The following is a 19,361-nucleotide window of genomic DNA, read 5'->3' as shown; positions in this document are numbered from 1 at the left end:
CTAATTTATTGAGTCTACCGTATATACCAAATCTGGAGTCATTCTGACTTATGGTTCATGAGATGAAGATTTTCTAATGTATTTTGAGCATATGTGCTAAAGTGGACCTATAGGTACAGTGCAACCATATTGAATGAAACAGCAATGTTTTTTCAAAACCATTAAAGACAGATGTAATGAGTCTAAATACAGCATCTGGAGTGAATCTGATCTATGGTTCATGAGGAGAAGATGATTGCAGATGATTCTGAGCATTAGCGTTACATATGCAAAGAATGAGTTGTTAATAGCTTCCTTGTTTTCTGAGATATCGATACCTAATTCAATGTGGTTCATTTTAGGGACATCTATGCTAGCGATGACAAGTTTCGTGTTGATAGGCTGTTGTGGACTGGATTTACAGTGGTTTTAAAGGACACGTACAAGCAGATTTTTTTTCTTTGTCAATAACTCAGCCATCTTTTGGTCAGTTAAGACATGCGCCATGGGCCTACATTCCAAAGGTGGTGTCATTTGGTCCTATGGTTCAAGATAAGAAGATTCTTAAAGTATTTGAGCATATTTTAGCGTATTCGCGTATGCGCTAATGTGCATCTGCTGGCGGACATCTTTGAATGCATCAACGTTATTTTCTCAAACTCTTTATAGACTATTGTGATTATTCCAAAAACCAAATTTGGAGTGAATCTGACTTTTAGAAGTATTTTAATCATTAGCTCTCGCATAGTCAAAAAAAAGGTCATTGTTAATATTTTCCTTATTTTTTAAAGATATTATTGGCAAATGTAATATGGTTCATAATGTCTTCGATGACCCTAAAAAGTTTCAAGTTGATAGGCCATTGTGGAGTGTATTTACTAAAGATTTAAATGGACACGTAAAATATTATTTTCCTTAATTATCAATAACTCAGCCATCTCTTAACCGATCCATTAGCTTTTTTCAAACTAAGTTAATCTAAGTTAAACTAAGTTAATAAGACGTTTGGGGAAGGTGGGGGGTGCTAGGCTGACAAATGAAATTGTTTTAAGATGGTCATACTATGGATCATTTAGCCATTTGATTTAGAATTTTAGTACCCCTTTAAGTATCAAAACAATTATTTGATAAATATTGATTTTGGCCTTTACTACTAAAGCCCATAGAAATGTATTGAATAACACATTCATAAATGGCAAAAAGGACAGTAAAAATATAAATCATAAGAAACAAAGTTTTGAAATGTCTGTCCTAAATCTAGGAGATGTAAATATAACTCTGAACATATTTAGGTTTTTCTTTACACATATTTAACCCCATTTTTGGGTTAGGCACAGAATTACTTTCATACTTGCATTCGTTTTTTAAACCGATACCGGTTACCTTCAGATGAATCCTGTGACACTTGTGGGGGTCATAGAGAGAACGGAGAACACCATCGTGTTCGGGAGAATCTCCCCTTTCAACAGTGGGGTCCCATTAGTTTTTACCCCAAATGGTTCGGAAGCTACCAAATAGAAGTTGGCACACCATCGTGTTTGTGAGAGTCTCCCCTTTCCATAGAGTGGTCATAATAGTTTTTATAGGTCAAACCGTTCCGACGCTACAGACGGTTACCTGAGAAGACTGATTTTCGGGATGTCTCATGGTCTGACAAACATCGCTCTAGCTCTGCGACGTTTCACTGCAGATGCGGAAGTGCGACACTGGTGGATGCCAAATATCTCTAGCTTAAACCTACAGATTTTGATTAGGTTGTTATGTAACATGACTCTAGGGGGTTAAGAGATGTAATGTTGTGTTATTTGGACTTATGGTTCATGAGAAATATGTTTTTCAAAGGTTTAACCAACATTTCCAAGATGGAGGAAAATCTATCCTGATGGACCTTTGTTCAGCATGGGGAAAGACACCTACATATAAAGTTTCAAGTCTCTAGGTCAAACGGGGCAACGGATATAAGGATTTCAGTGACTGCTTATAACAGTGCCCGCTATTGGCCAATCGTTACCATTCTTTTTTAACAAGTTACTCATGGCCTCAATTTCTGTACGCCAAATTAGAAAGTTATCAATCTATGTAGTTGTACATTGAATAGTATCCATTGTAGGGTAAGCATAGCCACATGGACATGGTATGTGCTTTATGAAAAGCATTACATAAATCTTAGAAAGCTCAGAGAAGACAATCACCAATAGAGTTATTTATTTCATCTGCATATTTCAGCTTGGCCAGCAGCTGTTGGGTCGTGGGGCCCTAAGGGCCTACAGGGGCCCCTGCAGTCATGGCTGTCCTATCAGATCTCAGGTCCGTGATGAATACTTCCTTGGTGACCACAGTACTGACCAGTGAGCACAGACTTATATATCAGATAAATGGTGGGAAAAAGCATTGTGAAAGATATGATCGGACTGGGGGTCCCTTAAAATGTAATTATGCTGAAATTATGCATCAGCCTGTTCTCTTGCCGGATTCGTAACGCAGACATGGCATGGAATTACATTTCAGTTAGTTCCAGAGCATTCCCGAGCATTCCATTGCTTGACTAAGAGCTGTTGCAATTGATAAATCAAGGCCTATTAGAAAACTTAGATTGCTCTGCTGATTCCTCTGCCCCTAAACTGTGCTTTATCTTGGATTTTGGAAACCCAAGCCTCAGTACATTTGCCGCATGATGAAGAACTTGAGAACTCAAGAAGAAGAAACTACTACTCTTTGCTGAAAGCAAACATCCGGTACATGTAGACAGAAGTCTTTTTAGGGAGTCCAAAAACAGGCTATCTTTTGGCAGTGATTACAGCTGTGATTCTTTCTGTGTAAGTCTCTAAGAATTTGCAAACCTGGATTGTACAATATTTGCACATAGGTTTTTAATTCTTGAAGCTCTGTCAAGTTGGTTGTTGATCATTTCAAGACAGCCATTTTCAAGTCTTGCCATAGATTTTAAAGACGATTTAAGTCCAAACTGTAACTAGGCCACTCAAGAACATTCAATGTTGTCTTGGTAAGCAAACTCCAGCGTATATTTGGCCTTTTGTTTTAGGTTATTGTCCTGCTGAGGTGAATTTGAATTTGTCTCCCAGTGTCTGTTGGAATGCAGACTGAACCAGGTTTTCCTCTAGTATTTTGCCTGTGCTTAGCTCTATTCCGTTTCCTTTTATCCTAAAAAAAACTCCCTAGTCCTTGCCGATGAAAAGCATACCCATAACATGATGCAGACACCACCATGTTTGTGTATTTTGTATTGGATTTGTCCCAAGCATAACACTTTTCTATTCAGGATTTTTTTATTACAGTTTTTCTTTTTTTGCCTTATTGCAAACAGGATGCATGTTTTGGAGTATTTTTATTCTGTACAGGCTTCCTTCTTTTCACTGTCATTCAGATTAGTATTGTGGAGTAACTACAATGTTGTTGATCCATCCTCATGTCTCTTATCACAGCCATTATACTCTGTAACTTTTTAAAGTCACCATTGGCGTCATGGTGAAATCCCTGAATGGTTTCCTTTCTCTCCGGCAACTGAGTTAGGAAGGACGCCTGTTTCTTTGTAGTGACTGGGTGTATTGATACACCATCCAAAGTGTAATTAATAACTTCACCGTGCTCAAAGGGATATTCATTGTCTCCTTTTTTATTTGTACCCATCTACCAATAGGTGCCATTTTTTGTGAGGCATTGGGAAAAGCTCCCCGGTCTTTGTGGTTGAATCTGTGTTTGAAAATCACTGCTCGATTGAGGGACCTTACAGATAATTGTATGTGTGGGGGTACAGAGATGAGGTAGTTATTCGTGTTAAACACTATAATTGCACACGGAGTGAGTCCATGCAACTTACTATGTGACTTGTTAAGCACATTTTTACTCCTGAACTTATTTAGGTTTGCCATAACAAAGGGGTTGAATACTTATTGACTCAAGACATTTCAGCTTTTAATTTTTGATTAATTGACTTTAAAATGAATTTGTTCATTTGACTTTAAAAAATATAAATATATTTAACCTTTATTTAGCTATGCAAGTCAGTTAAGAACAAATTATTTTCTACATTATGGGGTATTGTGTATAGGCCAGTGACACAAAATCTAAATTTAATCCAATTTAAATTCAGGCTGTAACAAAACAAAATGTGGAAAAAGTCAAGGGGTGTGAATATTTTCTGAAGGTACTCTATGTGTGGTCAAGAAAAAATATTAGTGGGCAAGACAAAATATTTAAGCGCTTTAAACAGGGTATGGTGGTGTCAAGAACTGCAACGCTGCTGGGGTTTTCGCGCTCAACAGTTTCCGGTGTGTATCAAGAATGGTCCACCAGCCAAAGTACATCCAGCCAACTTAACACAACTGTGGGAAGCATTGGAGTCAACATGGGCCAACATCCCTATGGAACGCTTTTGACACCTTGTAGAGTCTATTTTTCCCTCTGACGGCAAAAGGGGGTGCAACTATTAGGAATGTCTTCCTAATGTTTGTATACTCAGTGTAAAGGAATTATATATTATAATGAGTTATATAATGAGTACATTATAGAATTAAATTGGGATATGATATACAGTGTTATGATGAACTATTACAATTAAAATATTTCATCATTCGTTTGGATACGTTTATTGCTTTATTTCTAGCCTGTGTTTGTTAAGATGTGTATTTAATTTATTTATGTTGTGGTGACCTAATGGAGGCCGTGGGAGGGGCCTCTTTGGAGTTATCTGCACTTTGCCAATCCCACGCCTGATCAGACTACTGTGAACTTAAAAGCCTTTGTGGTGAGGTACATGCAAGGGGCATCAATAATGATACCATGATTAAAGATGGAAGAGATGTTTGTGCTTCCTTCGAGACAAAAGCTTTTAGGCTTTCATCATTGCTTCCCGTTACAGTGCATTCGGAAAGTATTCAGTCTTTTTTTTTTTTACCTTTTCTACATTTTGTTTTACTATTCTACAATTTATTAAAGACATTTTTTCCCTCATCAATCTACACACAATACCCCACAATGACAAAGCAAAAACAGTTTTTTAGAATTTTTTGCAAATTTATCACAAATAAAAAACTGAAATATCACATTTACATAACTACTCAGACCCTTTACTTAGTACATTGTTGAAGCACCTTTGGCAGCGATTACAGGATCGAGTCTTCTTGGGTATGACGCTACAAGCTTGGCACACCTGTATTTGGTGAGTTTAACCCATTCTTCTCTGCATATCCTCTCAAAGCTCTGTCGGGTTGGATGGGGAGCGTCGCTGCACAGCTATTTTCAGGTCTCTCCAGAGATGTTCGATCGGGTTCAAGTCAGGGCTCTGGCTGGGACACTCAAGGACATTCAGAGATTTGTCCCGAAGCTACTCCTGCGTTGTCTTGGCTGTGTGCTTAGGGTCATTGTCCTGTTGGAAGGTGAAGCTTCGCCTCAGTCTGAGGTCCTGAGCACTCTGGAGCAGGTTTTTATCAAGGATTTCTCTGTACTTTGCTCTGTTCATCTTTCCCTCGATTGTGACTAGTCCCCCAGTGTCTGCTGCTGAAAATCATACCCACAGCATAATGTTGCCACCACCATGCTTAGGCCTGATTGCTGGAGTGATGCAGAAATGGTTGTCCTTATGGAAGGTTCTCCCATCTCCACAGAGCAACCCTGGAGCTCTGTCAGAGTGGCCATCAGGTTGTTGGTCACCTCCCTGACCAGAGCCTTTGTCCCCCGATTGCTCAGTTTGGCCAGGCGGCCAGCTCTAGGAAAAGTCTTGGTGGTTCCAAACTTCTTCCATTTAAGAATGATGGAGGCCACTGTGTTCTTGGGGACCTTCAATGCTGCAGAAATATTTTGGTACCCTTCCCCAGATCTGTGCCTCGACACAATCCTGTCTCGGCACTCTACGGACAATTCCTTCGACCTCATGGCTTGGTTTTTGCTCTGACATGCACTGTCACCTGGGGGACCTTATATAGACAGGTGTGTGCCTTTCCAAATAATGTCCAATCAATTGAATTTACCCTAGATGGACTACAGTCAAGTTGTTGAAACATCTCAAGGATGATCAATCGAAACAGAATGCACATTCTGATTATTATTTGACCATGCTTGTCACTTATGAACATTTTGAACATCTTGGCCATGTTCTGTTATAATCTCCACCCGGCACAGCCAGAAGAGGACTGGCCACCCCTCATAGCCTGGTTCCTCTCTAGGTTTCTTCCTAGGTTTTGGCCTTTCTAGGGAGTTTTTCCTAGCCACCGTGCTTCCACACCTGCATTGCTTGCTGTTTGGGGTTTTAGGCTGGGTTTCTGTACAGCACTTCGAGATATTAGCTGATGTACGAAGGGCTATATAAAATAAACTTGATTTGATTTGATTTGACATGAGCTCAATTTTGAGTCTCATAGCAAAGGGTCTGAATACTTACATAAATAAGGTATTTCTGTTTTTTATTTGTAATAAATTTGCTGAAAAAAAAATAAAAAAACGGTTTGGGTTTATCATTGTGGCATATTGTGTATAGATTGATGAGGATTTTTTTTAAATCTAATACATTTTAGAATACGACTGTAAACGTAACAAAATGTGTAAAGAGCCAAGGGGTCTGGATACTTTCCGAATGCGCTGTTTCTGCTGTGTAGTGCTGTGTAGTCCTGTGCCGGTCTGGAGTGTTGCCATCTGAGGGCTCAAACTTTCTAAACCCGTAACGAAGGTCAAAATAAGATCAACGCAGATAAAGGACCACAACTGCCTCCTTCTTCTCTTCTTCCTCCTCCTCCACCCTCAATCTACAGCTAATCCATTTTGTCTGGTTCAGTAAAAGCTCCGATCCACAACACACTCCCAGAGTACTCCTAGTGAGGGATACAGGTCTGTCTATGAGCAATGCTAATCACACACAATACATAAATACGTTTGACATTATTTGAAAAGGCTTTCAAGGCAACATATTTCTTCATGTTGCAGGTGAAACTTTGATTTAGATTCTCTAGATTATCTTTGTTCAGTTTTTGTGTGTGAAAATGTATGCTTTACGATAGGACTACTAGTGCTGTAACCTTTGGTAAGACCATGTGGTGGCTGATGTGTGGATAAACTTTAGAAGTCAAACATGGAAATTATGACACCTCTGGATGAAAGGCGGACGTAAACAAAGAGGTTGTTGATGCTTCCACTTCCTGTATGGCCTAGCAGGGGCCCCTGTTTCCAAAACAATCTCATTGTTCAACCTAACCATTCAAGGCCAGTGAAATATAACAGATATTAATTCACTCAGTTTAGGCAAATTAACAATTGTAATGTCAACAGAATGTATCATATTCAATTTTTCTGTTATGAAGATAATGACCAAGGTGAAGGAAAAACTTTTTGTATCCACAATGTAATGTATTGCAACAACAGCCATGAATACAGGAAATGGGGAGATGTGAAAATGGTTTTTTAAATATTTTGTAAAACCCAGCTTGTATATTGTTAAACTGATTCCAAGGATTTTACATTGGTGCATCCCCAGAGGGTCACTTATTATGAATAGGGTCACTTATTCTGCTCCTACCGAGTGAAGCAGCAGTGCCTTGCCTCTTTGGCATTCGCATGATAAAATACAATGTGCAGTATTCTTGTGAGACAAATGTATTGATCTAAATACAGCATGGTCAATGGACATTCTGGTAGTACCGAGGTGAGAGGACAACATAAGACACAACTGTCAGTAATTGGATTAGCTTGGGAATTCATTCCTACAATTCTTTCAGCCCAGCACAGACTACTCTAGCAGTGGTATGTAGGCTATAGCAGGTTAGGTTTCCCAATCAGCGGGTGGATGGACAATTCTCATCACATCATTGTGTCACATGAGAAAGGGTGGAGTTTATAGCTGACGTGTAGAGGAGGGGAAATTGAAATACAATCCAGTCATTTCCGCCAATCACTCATGTTTTACTATTAGGTCATGTAACGTATGTTTACTGTATATTAGACCGTTCCTGAAATACCTGGAAGACAAGAAGCTTATATGGAAACAATATGTCATAGTATAGTCATTTTTTAATTCGGGGCGGCAGGTAGCCTAGTGGTTCGAGCTTCCGGCCAGTAACCGAAAGGTTGCTAGATCAAATCCCTGAGCTGACAAGGTAATAATCTGCTGTTCTGCCCGTGAACAAGGCAGTTAACCCACTGCCCCTAGGCTGTCATTGTAAATAGAATTCTAGTTCTTAACTGACTTGCCTAGTTAAATAAAGGTTAAATAAAAATGAAATGCCAGTCATTTACTATATCACAGCAACTATGGTCTTAACAGCATTCGTCATGACTTCGATGTTTTGGAACGGTAGAAGTCTTACTGCCGCTTTGCTATGACAGGTTGTGTCAGCTCTATTCTTCCGAGGTTATTGATAGTAAGTGGGTTTATACTTCAATTGTAGGTGTCATCAGCTCTGCCCTTGACCATGAATGATGTCAATGTGCAAATTATACAAGTCAAATATTTAGTAGATGTGCTTTGTATTTGTGATGTACATTATAAACAGAGAAGCTGCCGATGTGAACTTTTTTTTTTACAAAGTCATATCAGGATTCATCTTAAGAATGTGCGCTCTTTACCTGTAATGCTATACAATCCTAGGCAGAGGGTTTGGGAAGATTGGGAGCATTTAGTTTGGGAAATAAAATAGACTGGGACTGAGTAAGGAAAAGACAACACAAATAAAGTGCCTGGATGTCTCTCCTCCGTTGCAGTTCCCAGGGACTGCAAGACCCTAGAAGACCCAAGAGAGTAAGCTTTTAATTTGGCTGACATATAGGGACAGAAAGTCAGGACATTCTGGAATTTTGTGAGGGGACACAGAAAAACATGTAGGGTGTTCCAAACAAACGTCCTGCTTTTATTCAAAACGGACATCTCTGCTTGTGAAATCAGGATCTTCAAAACTTCAGATCTGCATATCTTATTTATTTGAGCATTTTAGGGGATGTTTTGGAAGTGTTTTATTGATGGTTCTCTTTGTGTCCCTTTACATTGAACTTTATACCCATGAGAATCTTAATCTATGTCCGTTGGGAATAAACATACTTACATTTTGTCCATGAATCCGGTTGCCCTGGCATTTCCCCTTTGACGTATTCTCTAGGCTAGCACCCTTAGCACATACCCCTAGTGTACCCTGGTCCCTGCACGAGTGTAATTGATGATTGGACACTGTTCCTGTTTGTTATGGCGCTCGCTCTCTGTGGTGGAAAGAGATAGCTTAAGTTCTAAGGAGAGCCTAGAGGAAGGAAAGAGGAAAATAAGTCATTCTTTCCAGGCCAGACCCAAGAGCAAGTTGTTTTGGGGTTGTCTGTTCGAATGAGAGAGGGTGGGAGCACGGAGTGTGCGCAGGGGGCAAGGGGGCTTGGGGGAAGAGTGGGAGAGATATTTGGAGTCCTGTTTCTACTAAACTCCATCACAATAACATGAACTGTGACAAAGGGACACTTTGATAAGAGACGCAAGCTTTTGCAAATCCCTGTCTCCATGGTGATTACTGGTAATTAGAGGCTATTAATCATTACACGTCCCACATAGACAGTGTTTCAGGGCATGTCCAATCCTACCCCACGCAATGAAGAGTGAGAGCGTGATTTAGGCTGTTCTTTATCCAAAGTCCATCCAGTTCTGAGTTCTAGCTCAGTTGATCACATCTGTGATGTCTATTTTTGGAATGTCAAAGGGGTATTTACAAGACAATGTGCACATCTCTGACCTCATTCCTAAAACGTTTTTTAAATGAATCATAACATTGAGCATGGCTTTCTAACATTAGAAATGAAATTGAGCTAACAAGTGACGACCATGTCGATCACGTAAAGCCATCCCCATGGTCCTGGGAAGGGAAACTTTCACAGTCCAAGAATGTACTCCTTGGGAATTTCCACATTCAACAGCAGTTTTATTTTTTCTGATATTTCTCAGTGCCTCACTTCCTGTGTTAAAAGGATGACCCTCTTTTTTTCAGCCCACACCGCAATCAGGCCTGCCGATCATGTAGAAGGATGTAAGGGAGGGTCAGCCAGTCACATTCTCTATACAGCATGGAAATAACGTGGTGGGCGGGAAAATCAATTGAGTCCTTAGCGGGTCCCCTCTCCTTGTAGGAAGTGCGTCAAGGTGTTTTCTTATTTTACCATGGGACCCATCCTGGTGTCTTCTGTTGTTCTCCAGTCTAGGATCCATTTCAATATTGTTTGTTTATTTTACCCAGGGCCTCTGACGAGAACGTTTCCATTTTGGCTCTAGAGCATGAGGTTGTAAATTGTGGGACTGTCATCACTGACAAATGTGAGGGAAAAATGCTCCTGTCGGTCATCGGCTGCTTGTCTTTGTATGGTGAATATTCTTTTTTTTTTTTTTTTTCATTTGTTTAATGAGGTAGGCAAGTTGAGAACAAGTTCTCATTTACAATTGCGACCTGGCCAAGATAAAGCAAAGCAGTTCGACACATACAACAACACAGAGTTACACATGGAGTAAACAAACATACAGTCAATAATACAGTGGAAAATAAGTTTATATACAATGTGAGCAAATGAGGTGAGATAAGGGAGGTAAAGGCAAAAAAGGCCATGGTGGCGAAGTAAATACAATATAGCAAGTAAAACACTGGAATGGTAGATTTGCAGTGGAAGAATGTACAAAGTAGAAATAGAAATAATGGGGTGCAAAGGAGCAAAATAAATAAATAAATACAGGAGGGGAAGAGGTTTGGGCTAATAGGACACACAGCTCCATACTACTGATAAACCTCTGACTGGGTTTTGTAAGAGTATGGAAAATAAACATATTTGTCTTGGTCAAGATGAAAATCTAGATCCTCCTTAGAACGAATGCCCCTTTGGAGTTGAAGTAAGTAGCCCTGTGCCTTGGGGTTGTCACACTTATCCATAGTGGAATAAATCCCCAGATGTGAGCTTGCTGGAGGGGTATACCTACTGTGTAAAGTCTAAGCAATAATTTAAGAGATAAGGTAAGTATACTGAGGCCTTCAAAAAACGTCAGACTCCCAAGGCCCAATTGAGATTTTTTTGTTCACCTCATTGATGGGAAATGTATTGCTTAGTTGTTTGTGGATCAAAGGCATGCAAAATTTCATGACATTTAGGTCTAATCGTCATCTGAGATAATTTGGTGTTCGCCTTGCAATCTCGGCTACCCAGAACAAATCTAGCCACGTACCCTATAGGCAGGGGCGTAACTTTCATGGGGGAACATTCATTATGAATTTGCATTTTGTCCCCCACTGTTTTATCATTGAAATGTAATACAAAACTGGGGCAACGGTGTGCTTTAGGACCATGCGGACGCCTCCGAGTGGTCGAGTAGGCTGTTTGGAGTGAATCATTTTTTGAAACAAATACTTCTAAAACCAAAGTTGCGCCCCTGCCTATAGGTGAACGTGCACACCCGTGAAATTATGATTAGTCCCAAAAATCAATCACGCAAAAACCAGCGCATCGGTAGAATTGTTGAATGTAGTTTCTTTCATCAAAGATCTTTTCCAACTACATTGACTTCAATTCAGGGAATGAATTTTGATTGGATCCCGAGGGGTTCGTACTCATTGTACGGAGATTGTGACAGCCAGTCAAATGGCGTTCCTTGAGAAAGCAAGAACAAGATGTATGTCAGGAGAAGTGCAGTATTATCATAAGGAGATGTATACTTGGAATATGGAGGAGGAATGGAGGGAAAAAGAGAGGCAGAGGAGGTCTAAGAGAGAGAGGGAGGAAATGGCTGAATAAAGGGAGATCGTTTGTTAAAGAAGAATGGTAGAAAGTGTAAGCAAAGTGAGATGAAGACAGGAGGAGAAATGGAAGTGAATGATGTTGAAGTGATGATGTCGAGGCTTGCACCGAGGGTCAGGATAAAGCTGAGTATGTGACAGTAGGAGTGAAGTTTATGGAAAAAGTGGACCCTTGCCTTTTGGCTGATCCATTCGTGGTTTCAGGGTGGGTGAAAACAGAATTGGGTCATGTGGAATTAGTGAGAGTAACCAGAAGGGGTCTTGCAATAATTGTTTGTGTTTCTGCTGGTCAGAGGAAGAAGGCGCTCGGCATTAAACGAATGGGTGCAATAAATGTGAATTGTTTCACTCTCCAGAAAAGGGCACCATTGAAAGGAGTGGTTACTGGAATAGCAGTAAATGTAAAAGTTGACCAACTGAAGGGGAAGATTCCCGTGTGAGTGACGCTTGTCGTTTGGTGCGACACAGACAGGGTGGTGAGAGTGGTGAAACAGAAGAGTCATTGTCTGTTCTTATGAGTTCTGATGTTGAGTCTTTGCCCGACAAAGTGATGTTAGGATATATAAGTTACCCTGTACAAGCTTTTGTGCCTAATACATTATGTTGTTACAGGTGTCAAGCTTTTGGGCATGTGGCAGCAGTGTGTAGGAGGGAGGTTCCTAGGTGTGAGAAGTGTGCAGAAGGGCATGAGACAAAGGAATGTGTAGTATTGGGGAAAGTAGTGGTATGTGTTAATTGTAGGGGTGCCCAGGGGACTGGGGATCAGACATGTGTCGTGCGAGAGAGGGAGGTTGAGGTTTCCAGGGTTAGAGTAGTGCAGAAGTTGTCATATGCTGAGGCAGTGAAGAAAGTAGAGGAAGATGGGTCAAGGGGGAGGGATCTTGAGAGGAGTGGTGTGAGCAGTAGATCTGTACCAGTACCGAGGGATAGGCCAACAAGTGATATATGTTTCAGTAAGAATGGATTTTTAGCATTTATAGCAATGGTGTGCGAGACTTGACATCAGAAGAGTTACAGGGTGTGTTAAGTGGTGATGTCCCATCCTTTTAGGCTGTTGGCATGAGGTAGTACTAAATATATATTTTTTTGCTGTTTGTTTTTTCAATATTTTACCCCTTTTTTATCCCCAATTTCATCGTATCCAATTGGTAGTATTTACAGTCTTGTCTCATCGCTGCAACACCCGTACAGACTCGGGAGAGGCGAAGGTCGAGAGCCATGCATCCTCCGAAACACAACCCAACCTAGCCTCACTGCTTCTTGACACAATGCACATCCAACCCGGAGGCCAGCCGCACCAATGTGTCGGAGGAAACACTGTACACCTGGCGACCTGGTCAGCGTGCACTGCGCCCGGCCCGCCACAGGAGTCACTAGTGCGCGATGAGACAAGGATAGCCCTGCCGGCCAAACCCTCCCTAACCCGGACGACGCAGGGCCAATTGTGCGTCGCCCTATGGACCTCCCGGTCGCGGCCGGCTGCGACAGAGCCTGGGCTCGAACCCAGAATCTCTGGTGGCACAGCCTTAGACCACTGCGCCACCCGGGAGGCCCTAAATATATTTAAATAGTGGAGTAGGGTGGTGTTATTTTTTTGTGAGTGTAGTGTTAGATGGTAAGGTATTTTTTTAAATATATATTTTTTTCAAGGAAAGTATAAGGGAGTTGTACTCCAATCTAGTAAGTGGCGGTAATGCAACATATATTGGATGCCAACTGCCGTTAAACCTCATAGAAGAAGAAGAAGTTTAGAGTAACACACGTACGTTCATGGACGTGATTCGTTGGAGGAGAAGATCATGTGACCAAACCGAAACCATTATGGCGGCCACCGTACAGGTGTCTGTTTTGTGACTTTTCGTCGTCAACTTTCTTTATCTTGCATTGGATTATGGTGGATTTCGCTCAAGGACATACGTTATTGAAGACGGGGCATGAGGAGCTGGAACATTTTGTGATCGCATGACGGGAATTTATTTAGGAAGAACAGTTTGTTAGCTATTCAGCTAACCGAAGAGCTAACTAGTTACTATAGCCAGCTCAAGTTTGAAAGTAAACATCCGCTGATTACAGTGTGTGCATATGTTCGCCCTTTAGCCAAAACAAACGCGGTTGCACAGCTGGTTATTTCAAATTGCAACTGGAATGTGCCCGACCAACGTGTTTGGCAGGTAGTTATGTTAGCCCGTAGAGCTAGCTTTGTAATGCTAGCTAACTAAACTGGCTAATTGAACCGAAGGAGAAGTGAACGCATCCGATGACGAGGTAGCTAACCTTATCTAGCTAGCTATGTAACCTTTGCTGGACAGACAAAGTTCATTGATCAAGACAGTGAACCAACGCGAGTAAGAAGTGTATCATGGGTCTGGTGAACCTTGTCTTTTGCACTATTGGGAAATGTTTCGATTTCATATTCTTCCTCCTGGACCTAAATTTCTTAATAGTCCATTCAGTGATACGGCTCCTGGCGGAATGTATCAACTTTGTGAATAAGCTACCCATGCTACTGACCAACTCAATGGTGAAGTGCTGGAACTTCACTGTGTTCTGCATGGTTGCCATGATGGACAGCGTATCACTTCTGGCCCAGGGCACAGTTAACATGTTAGGGCGCTGGCTGCAACTCTCGGGAGGTATTTTGGAGAGTTTCAAAATGGTGGGCTACTTGTCCTCACATGTTCTCTTGCATGTCTGGGATCTGTTTCACCGTGGGCTGCTGTGTGGCCACTGCTTGCTGCAGCAGGTATGGGAGGGCTGTGGCATTGCAGTCAGCCTGGTGTTCTACCTGGTCAACACGGTGGTCAACCTGCTGCTCATCGGGACACAGAACGTCTACTCTGTTGTAGTCAGCATGTGGGAGGCGGTCTCCTACCCACTGCAGAAGGCTGTGGAGCTCACCCTCACACTCTTCACCTTCCTCTACAGCAGCCTGGTTGGCACCTCAGTCGTACTCTGGACTCCCGTCAGGCTAGCCCTGGAGTTCCTAGGCTTGCTCGGACACATTTTCGTCAGCGTTTTCCTCCTGAACATTTATGGCCTCATTCTCACGGCTGCCATTGTTGTCACCGCCACAATCTACATGAACCCTGAGCTGACCCGTCTTGGAGCCCGCCACGCCGTCGGTTACTTCAACTCTTTCCCCACCCTGCAGGTCCTACAGAGGGCGCTCCATCGCCTCTACATGCTGGGGAGGGGCGTGTGGCAGAGGCTTCAGCGGCAGGCCAGCCTCCTATACCAAACGATAACACCAGTCGACAGGAACATCAGAGTAAGGGGTGAGGGCCACACCAGGCAACCTGAACCCAGTGACAGAGAGCAGAGGGCTCTTCCGGACGGCAGGGCAGGAGACACTGCACCACGCGCTGAACGTGCTGCTCGGCCTCGCCAGCTAATGGATGACCTGTGGGACCTAGCGTTCCCCAGCTCTAGCAGCACACACAGGCCTTTACAGAAACATAAACTCTCCTCAGAGGAGGGGGGCACCAGCTCCAAGGGTCCCCCAAATGACAGCCTACTGACTCTGCTCCAGGAGCAGGAAGAGAGGAAGAAGTGCATAATCTGCCAGGACAGTACTAAGACAGTGGTGCTGCTGCCTTGCCGCCACCTGTGTTTGTGTCGGGGCTGTACCAACATATTGCTGCGCCAGCCCATCTACCAGCAGAACTGTCCTCTCTGCCGCCATATGATCCTTAATACCATGGATGTGTATCTGTGAGGGACCTAACGAGGGAGGGGCGTGTGGCTCAGAACGCCTTGTTAACATGTAGAATCTCAGGTTTAGAATGTGCAAAGACTTTAGGCTACGTCTACACCAGCAGTACATTGCAGCTCAGGCACACTGCTATCCAAGTCCAGTCCACCGTGCTTAAATTGCTTGTCGCCCATGGCTGATGTCTTAAATGACGCCTGTGTTTTGTTCAGACAACCATGGCAGTGCTTGCTACAATCTGCTAAATGACTTAAACGTAAATGTAAATGCTTGCCCACATTTTTTTTTATACTTGCTTGTTCATATTACTGAACACTTCATGGTCATTCCAAACTGTATGTGGTGTGTGAACTTAAAGGAATGTTTGCTGTGTAGCAGTTCACTTTATTCAGCACAGGTTCAGTTTGAAACACAGGAGTCAATACAGTACGAAATGTTATCGTAAAAACACTTTTTGTAGCCTATGCTTAGATTGAAACGGTGACAACCACTCAAATGCAATTTGTCAATAGCCAATATTGTTCCAAGCAGTTCATATTCAGAGACCCGTGAAATTGTGGGATAGGGGGTTAATTTCATAAGCTATGGTTGTCTAAAAATATCAGTGTCAGAGAAATGATTTAGCAGATCTATTTGTCTTGTCATATTATAAATGTTTGTTTTGTTCTAATGATTATTCCATCATTTGGATCACTAGGTTAGCCAGTTCTTTCCACTATGCTGATATATGAACACTACCTAATTTATGCTCCACACAAGGTATATTCCTCCTTTTATAGTTATTGCAATGTTTTTATCTTGTGATCAAACATTGCCATGCTGTTCAAAATGACCACCATTAGTCAGTAATGGCTTCATAATTCCTTGTTTCTATTGTGTCTCTTTGCTCAAAATAAGTATTGATCCAAAGCTCTGAAATGCCATGTTACACAAACTGCAATGGTTATTGAATTAGTTTGCAAGTGTTGGAGAAAGGCCTGTTAAGTGACAATAAAAGGCATATTTGATATGCCTTTTTTTTGGACCAAGGTTTCATAAATACATCTTGGAAAGGCTCTGCCCGTAGGATATTTTTGGGTCAAACACGATGGAGTGACTTCAATATTGTGACAGACGAACTAGAACGTGAACCACAGTGTCACTGATGTCCTTCTGTGATTGCTTTTAGTCTCATTGACATTGTGTAGCCTACAATCATTTCCTAATGTCTTTGTTCCAATCAGAATTCTTCATATTTTTGTTATTTCAACAGGTTCTGTAATCACTCATTCAATAATTTTGCCCTTTATCCCTTTTATCTAGTACCAAACCAACAGTTTTCAAGCGGCCTACCATTTTCTTAACACCCCCATTTATATTTCTATAGTAATTATGAAACCAACAATTGTCTATGATGTGACATATTGATAAAAATCTGGAGAGAAAAAAGTTGGGCCCGTGAATTGTCTATGCTGTGACATTGTATTGATACAAATCTATGAAAAAATATGGGCATATATTTTAGTCCAGAGTAAATCCTAGGTTATATTCTGAGTTGACCTCTTTTCCTGTCAGGTTTCCCCAGAGGCCTTTATTCATTGCGTGACATTCCTGTCTCCAGATACAGTGGACTCTTATCACAGACCACACATGTTGCCATTCACAACGGCTTATTTGATCTAGGAAGACTGACCTGTGTATCCGGGGGACATGGCACAAGTGATGGACATTGCAATAAGCCATGAATGGGGTAGCAGGGTAGCCTAGCCGTTAAGAGTGTTGGGGCAGTAACTGAAAGGTCGCTGGTTCGAATCCCGAACTGACTAGGTGAAAATTCTGTCTGTGCCTTTGAGCAAGGCACTTAACCTTTATTGTTCCTGTAAGTCTCTGAATAAGAGTCTGCTAAATGACTTAATTGTAAACATGTATTTTGTTTTGTAAAGGTTTATGAATGTGGCCAGACTCACTAATGAGAATGACAAATGTCTGAGACAATAAACAAACACATATTTTGGTACTGTTTTTCTGTCTTTTTCTGTTGTGGAAAAACATTTATTTGCTGTATTTTCACTATTTACTTCGCATTCCAGTTCAGAACAGTCAATAGACTGTGTTTTTGTTACAGACTGGGTTTACCAGCTTGTGTGAGCAAACCTAGGCCCTGATACAATCCACCAGAAAGAGAACAGCACCACAGCCAGTTCTGTTTCACAGGATGTTTTGCTCATCATACTAGATCATACCAGCACTAGATGCTTCAGCATCTATGAGATAATCAAGGCTATTATTTCCTTGTTAATTAACCAATTTTGAATGTATAATTGATTTCAGGTCCTCTTGACCAATGAATCCCCAAATAAGTGTTTCACATTACACGCACTAGACATTGGTAACGTGTTGTGTCAAATTCCGTGATGATCGGACAGTGTTTCCAACATACATTTTAAGTTAAAACCCATATTTCCTACCATTGCTATGCCACCATTGCCAAGATTTCTATATTGATCCACCACTCTGAAGTTCACTAAACTGCTAGATTTTCGTGAAAACCAAGTAGGATGGAGATGTTGAAGATTCCATATACAGTGCATTCGGAAACTATTCAGACTCCTGGACTTCTTTCACATTTTGTTACGTTACAGCCTTATTCTAAAATGGATTAAATAAAACATTTTCCTCATCAATCTACACACAATACCTCATAATGACAAAGTAGAATAGGTTTTTAGACAGTTTTGCAAATGTATATATGAATAAATGTAATACCTTATTTACATAAGTATTCAGTCTCTTTACTATTTGGTATTTTATTAGGATCGGCATGAGCTGTTGCAAAAGCAGCAGCTACTCTTCCTGGGGTCCAGAAATGAGACTTGAAATTGAGCTCAGGTGCATCCTGTTTCCATTGATCATCCTTGAGATGGTTCTACAACTTGATTGGAGTCCACCTGTGGTAAATTCAATTGGACATGATTTGGAAAGGCACACACCTGCCTATATAATGTCCCACAGTTGACAGTACATGTCAGAGCAAAAACAAAGTCATGAGGTCGAAGGAATTTTCCATAGAGCTCAGAGACAGAATTGTGTTAAGGCACAAATTGGGGGAAGGGTACCAAAAAATTTCTGCATCATTGAAGGTCCCGAAGAACACAGTGGCCTCCATCATTCTTAAATTAAAGAAGTTTATTACCCCCAAGACTCTTCCTAGAGCTCGCCGCCCGGAAAAACTGAGCAATCGAGGGAGAAGGGCTTTGGTCAGGGAGGTGACCAAGAACCAGATGGTCACTCTGACAGAGCTCCAGAGTTTCTCTGTGGAAATGGTTGTCCTTCTGGAAGGTTTTCCCATCTCTGCAGCACTTCATCAATCAGGGCTTTATGGCAGTGGGCAGACGGAAGCCACTCCTAATTTAACGGCACATGACAGCTCGCTTGGAGTTTGCCAAAAGGCACCTAAAGACTCTCGGACCATGAGAAACAAGATTGTCTGGTCTGATGAAACCAAGATTGAAATCTTTGAATTGAATGCCAAGTGTCACGTCTGGAGGAAACCTGGCACCATCCCTACGGTGAAGCATGGTGGTGGCAACATTATGCTGTGGGGACATTTTTCAGCGGCAGGGACTGGGAGACTAGTCAGGATTGAGGGAAAGATAAACAGAGCAAAGTACAGAGAGATCCTTGATGAAACCTGCTCCAGAGTGCTCAGGACCTCAGACTGGGGCGAAGGTTCACCTTCCAACAGGACAATGACCCTAAGCACACAACCAAGACAACGCAGGAGTGGCTTTGGGACAAGTCTCTGAATATCCTTGAGTGGCCCAGCCAGAGCACAGACTTGAACCCAATCAAACATCTCTGGAGAGACTTGAAAATAGCTGTGCAGCGACGCTCCCCATCCAACCTGACAGAGCTTGAGAGGATCTGTAGAGAAGAATGGGAGAAAC

General features: G+C 41.8%; 1 protein-coding gene across 1 annotated transcript; it reads left to right on the top strand.

The window, feature by feature from the left end:
• Positions 1-13,509: 13,509 nt before the first annotated feature.
• Positions 13,510-17,436, top strand: LOC129832428 (E3 ubiquitin-protein ligase RNF26-like). The gene has a single exon (XM_055896482.1). It carries the CDS (start codon positions 14,086-14,088, stop codon positions 15,439-15,441), a length of 1,356 nt encoding a protein of 451 aa, XP_055752457.1. The 5' UTR covers positions 13,510-14,085; the 3' UTR covers positions 15,442-17,436.
• Positions 17,437-19,361: the final 1,925 nt, after the last annotated feature.

The sequence above is a fragment of the Salvelinus fontinalis genome, chromosome 33 (genome assembly GCF_029448725.1).
Source record: "Salvelinus fontinalis isolate EN_2023a chromosome 33, ASM2944872v1, whole genome shotgun sequence".
Taxonomy (NCBI): domain Eukaryota; kingdom Metazoa; phylum Chordata; class Actinopteri; order Salmoniformes; family Salmonidae; genus Salvelinus; species Salvelinus fontinalis.
This window is presented reverse-complemented; position numbering and strand designations above follow the sequence as displayed.

What these genes read in the sequence shown, in the direction of transcription:
- LOC129832428 (XM_055896482.1), top strand. Translation starts at nt 14,086, where the DNA reads ATGGGTCTGGTGAACCTTGTCTTTTGCACTATTGGGAAATGTTTCGAT.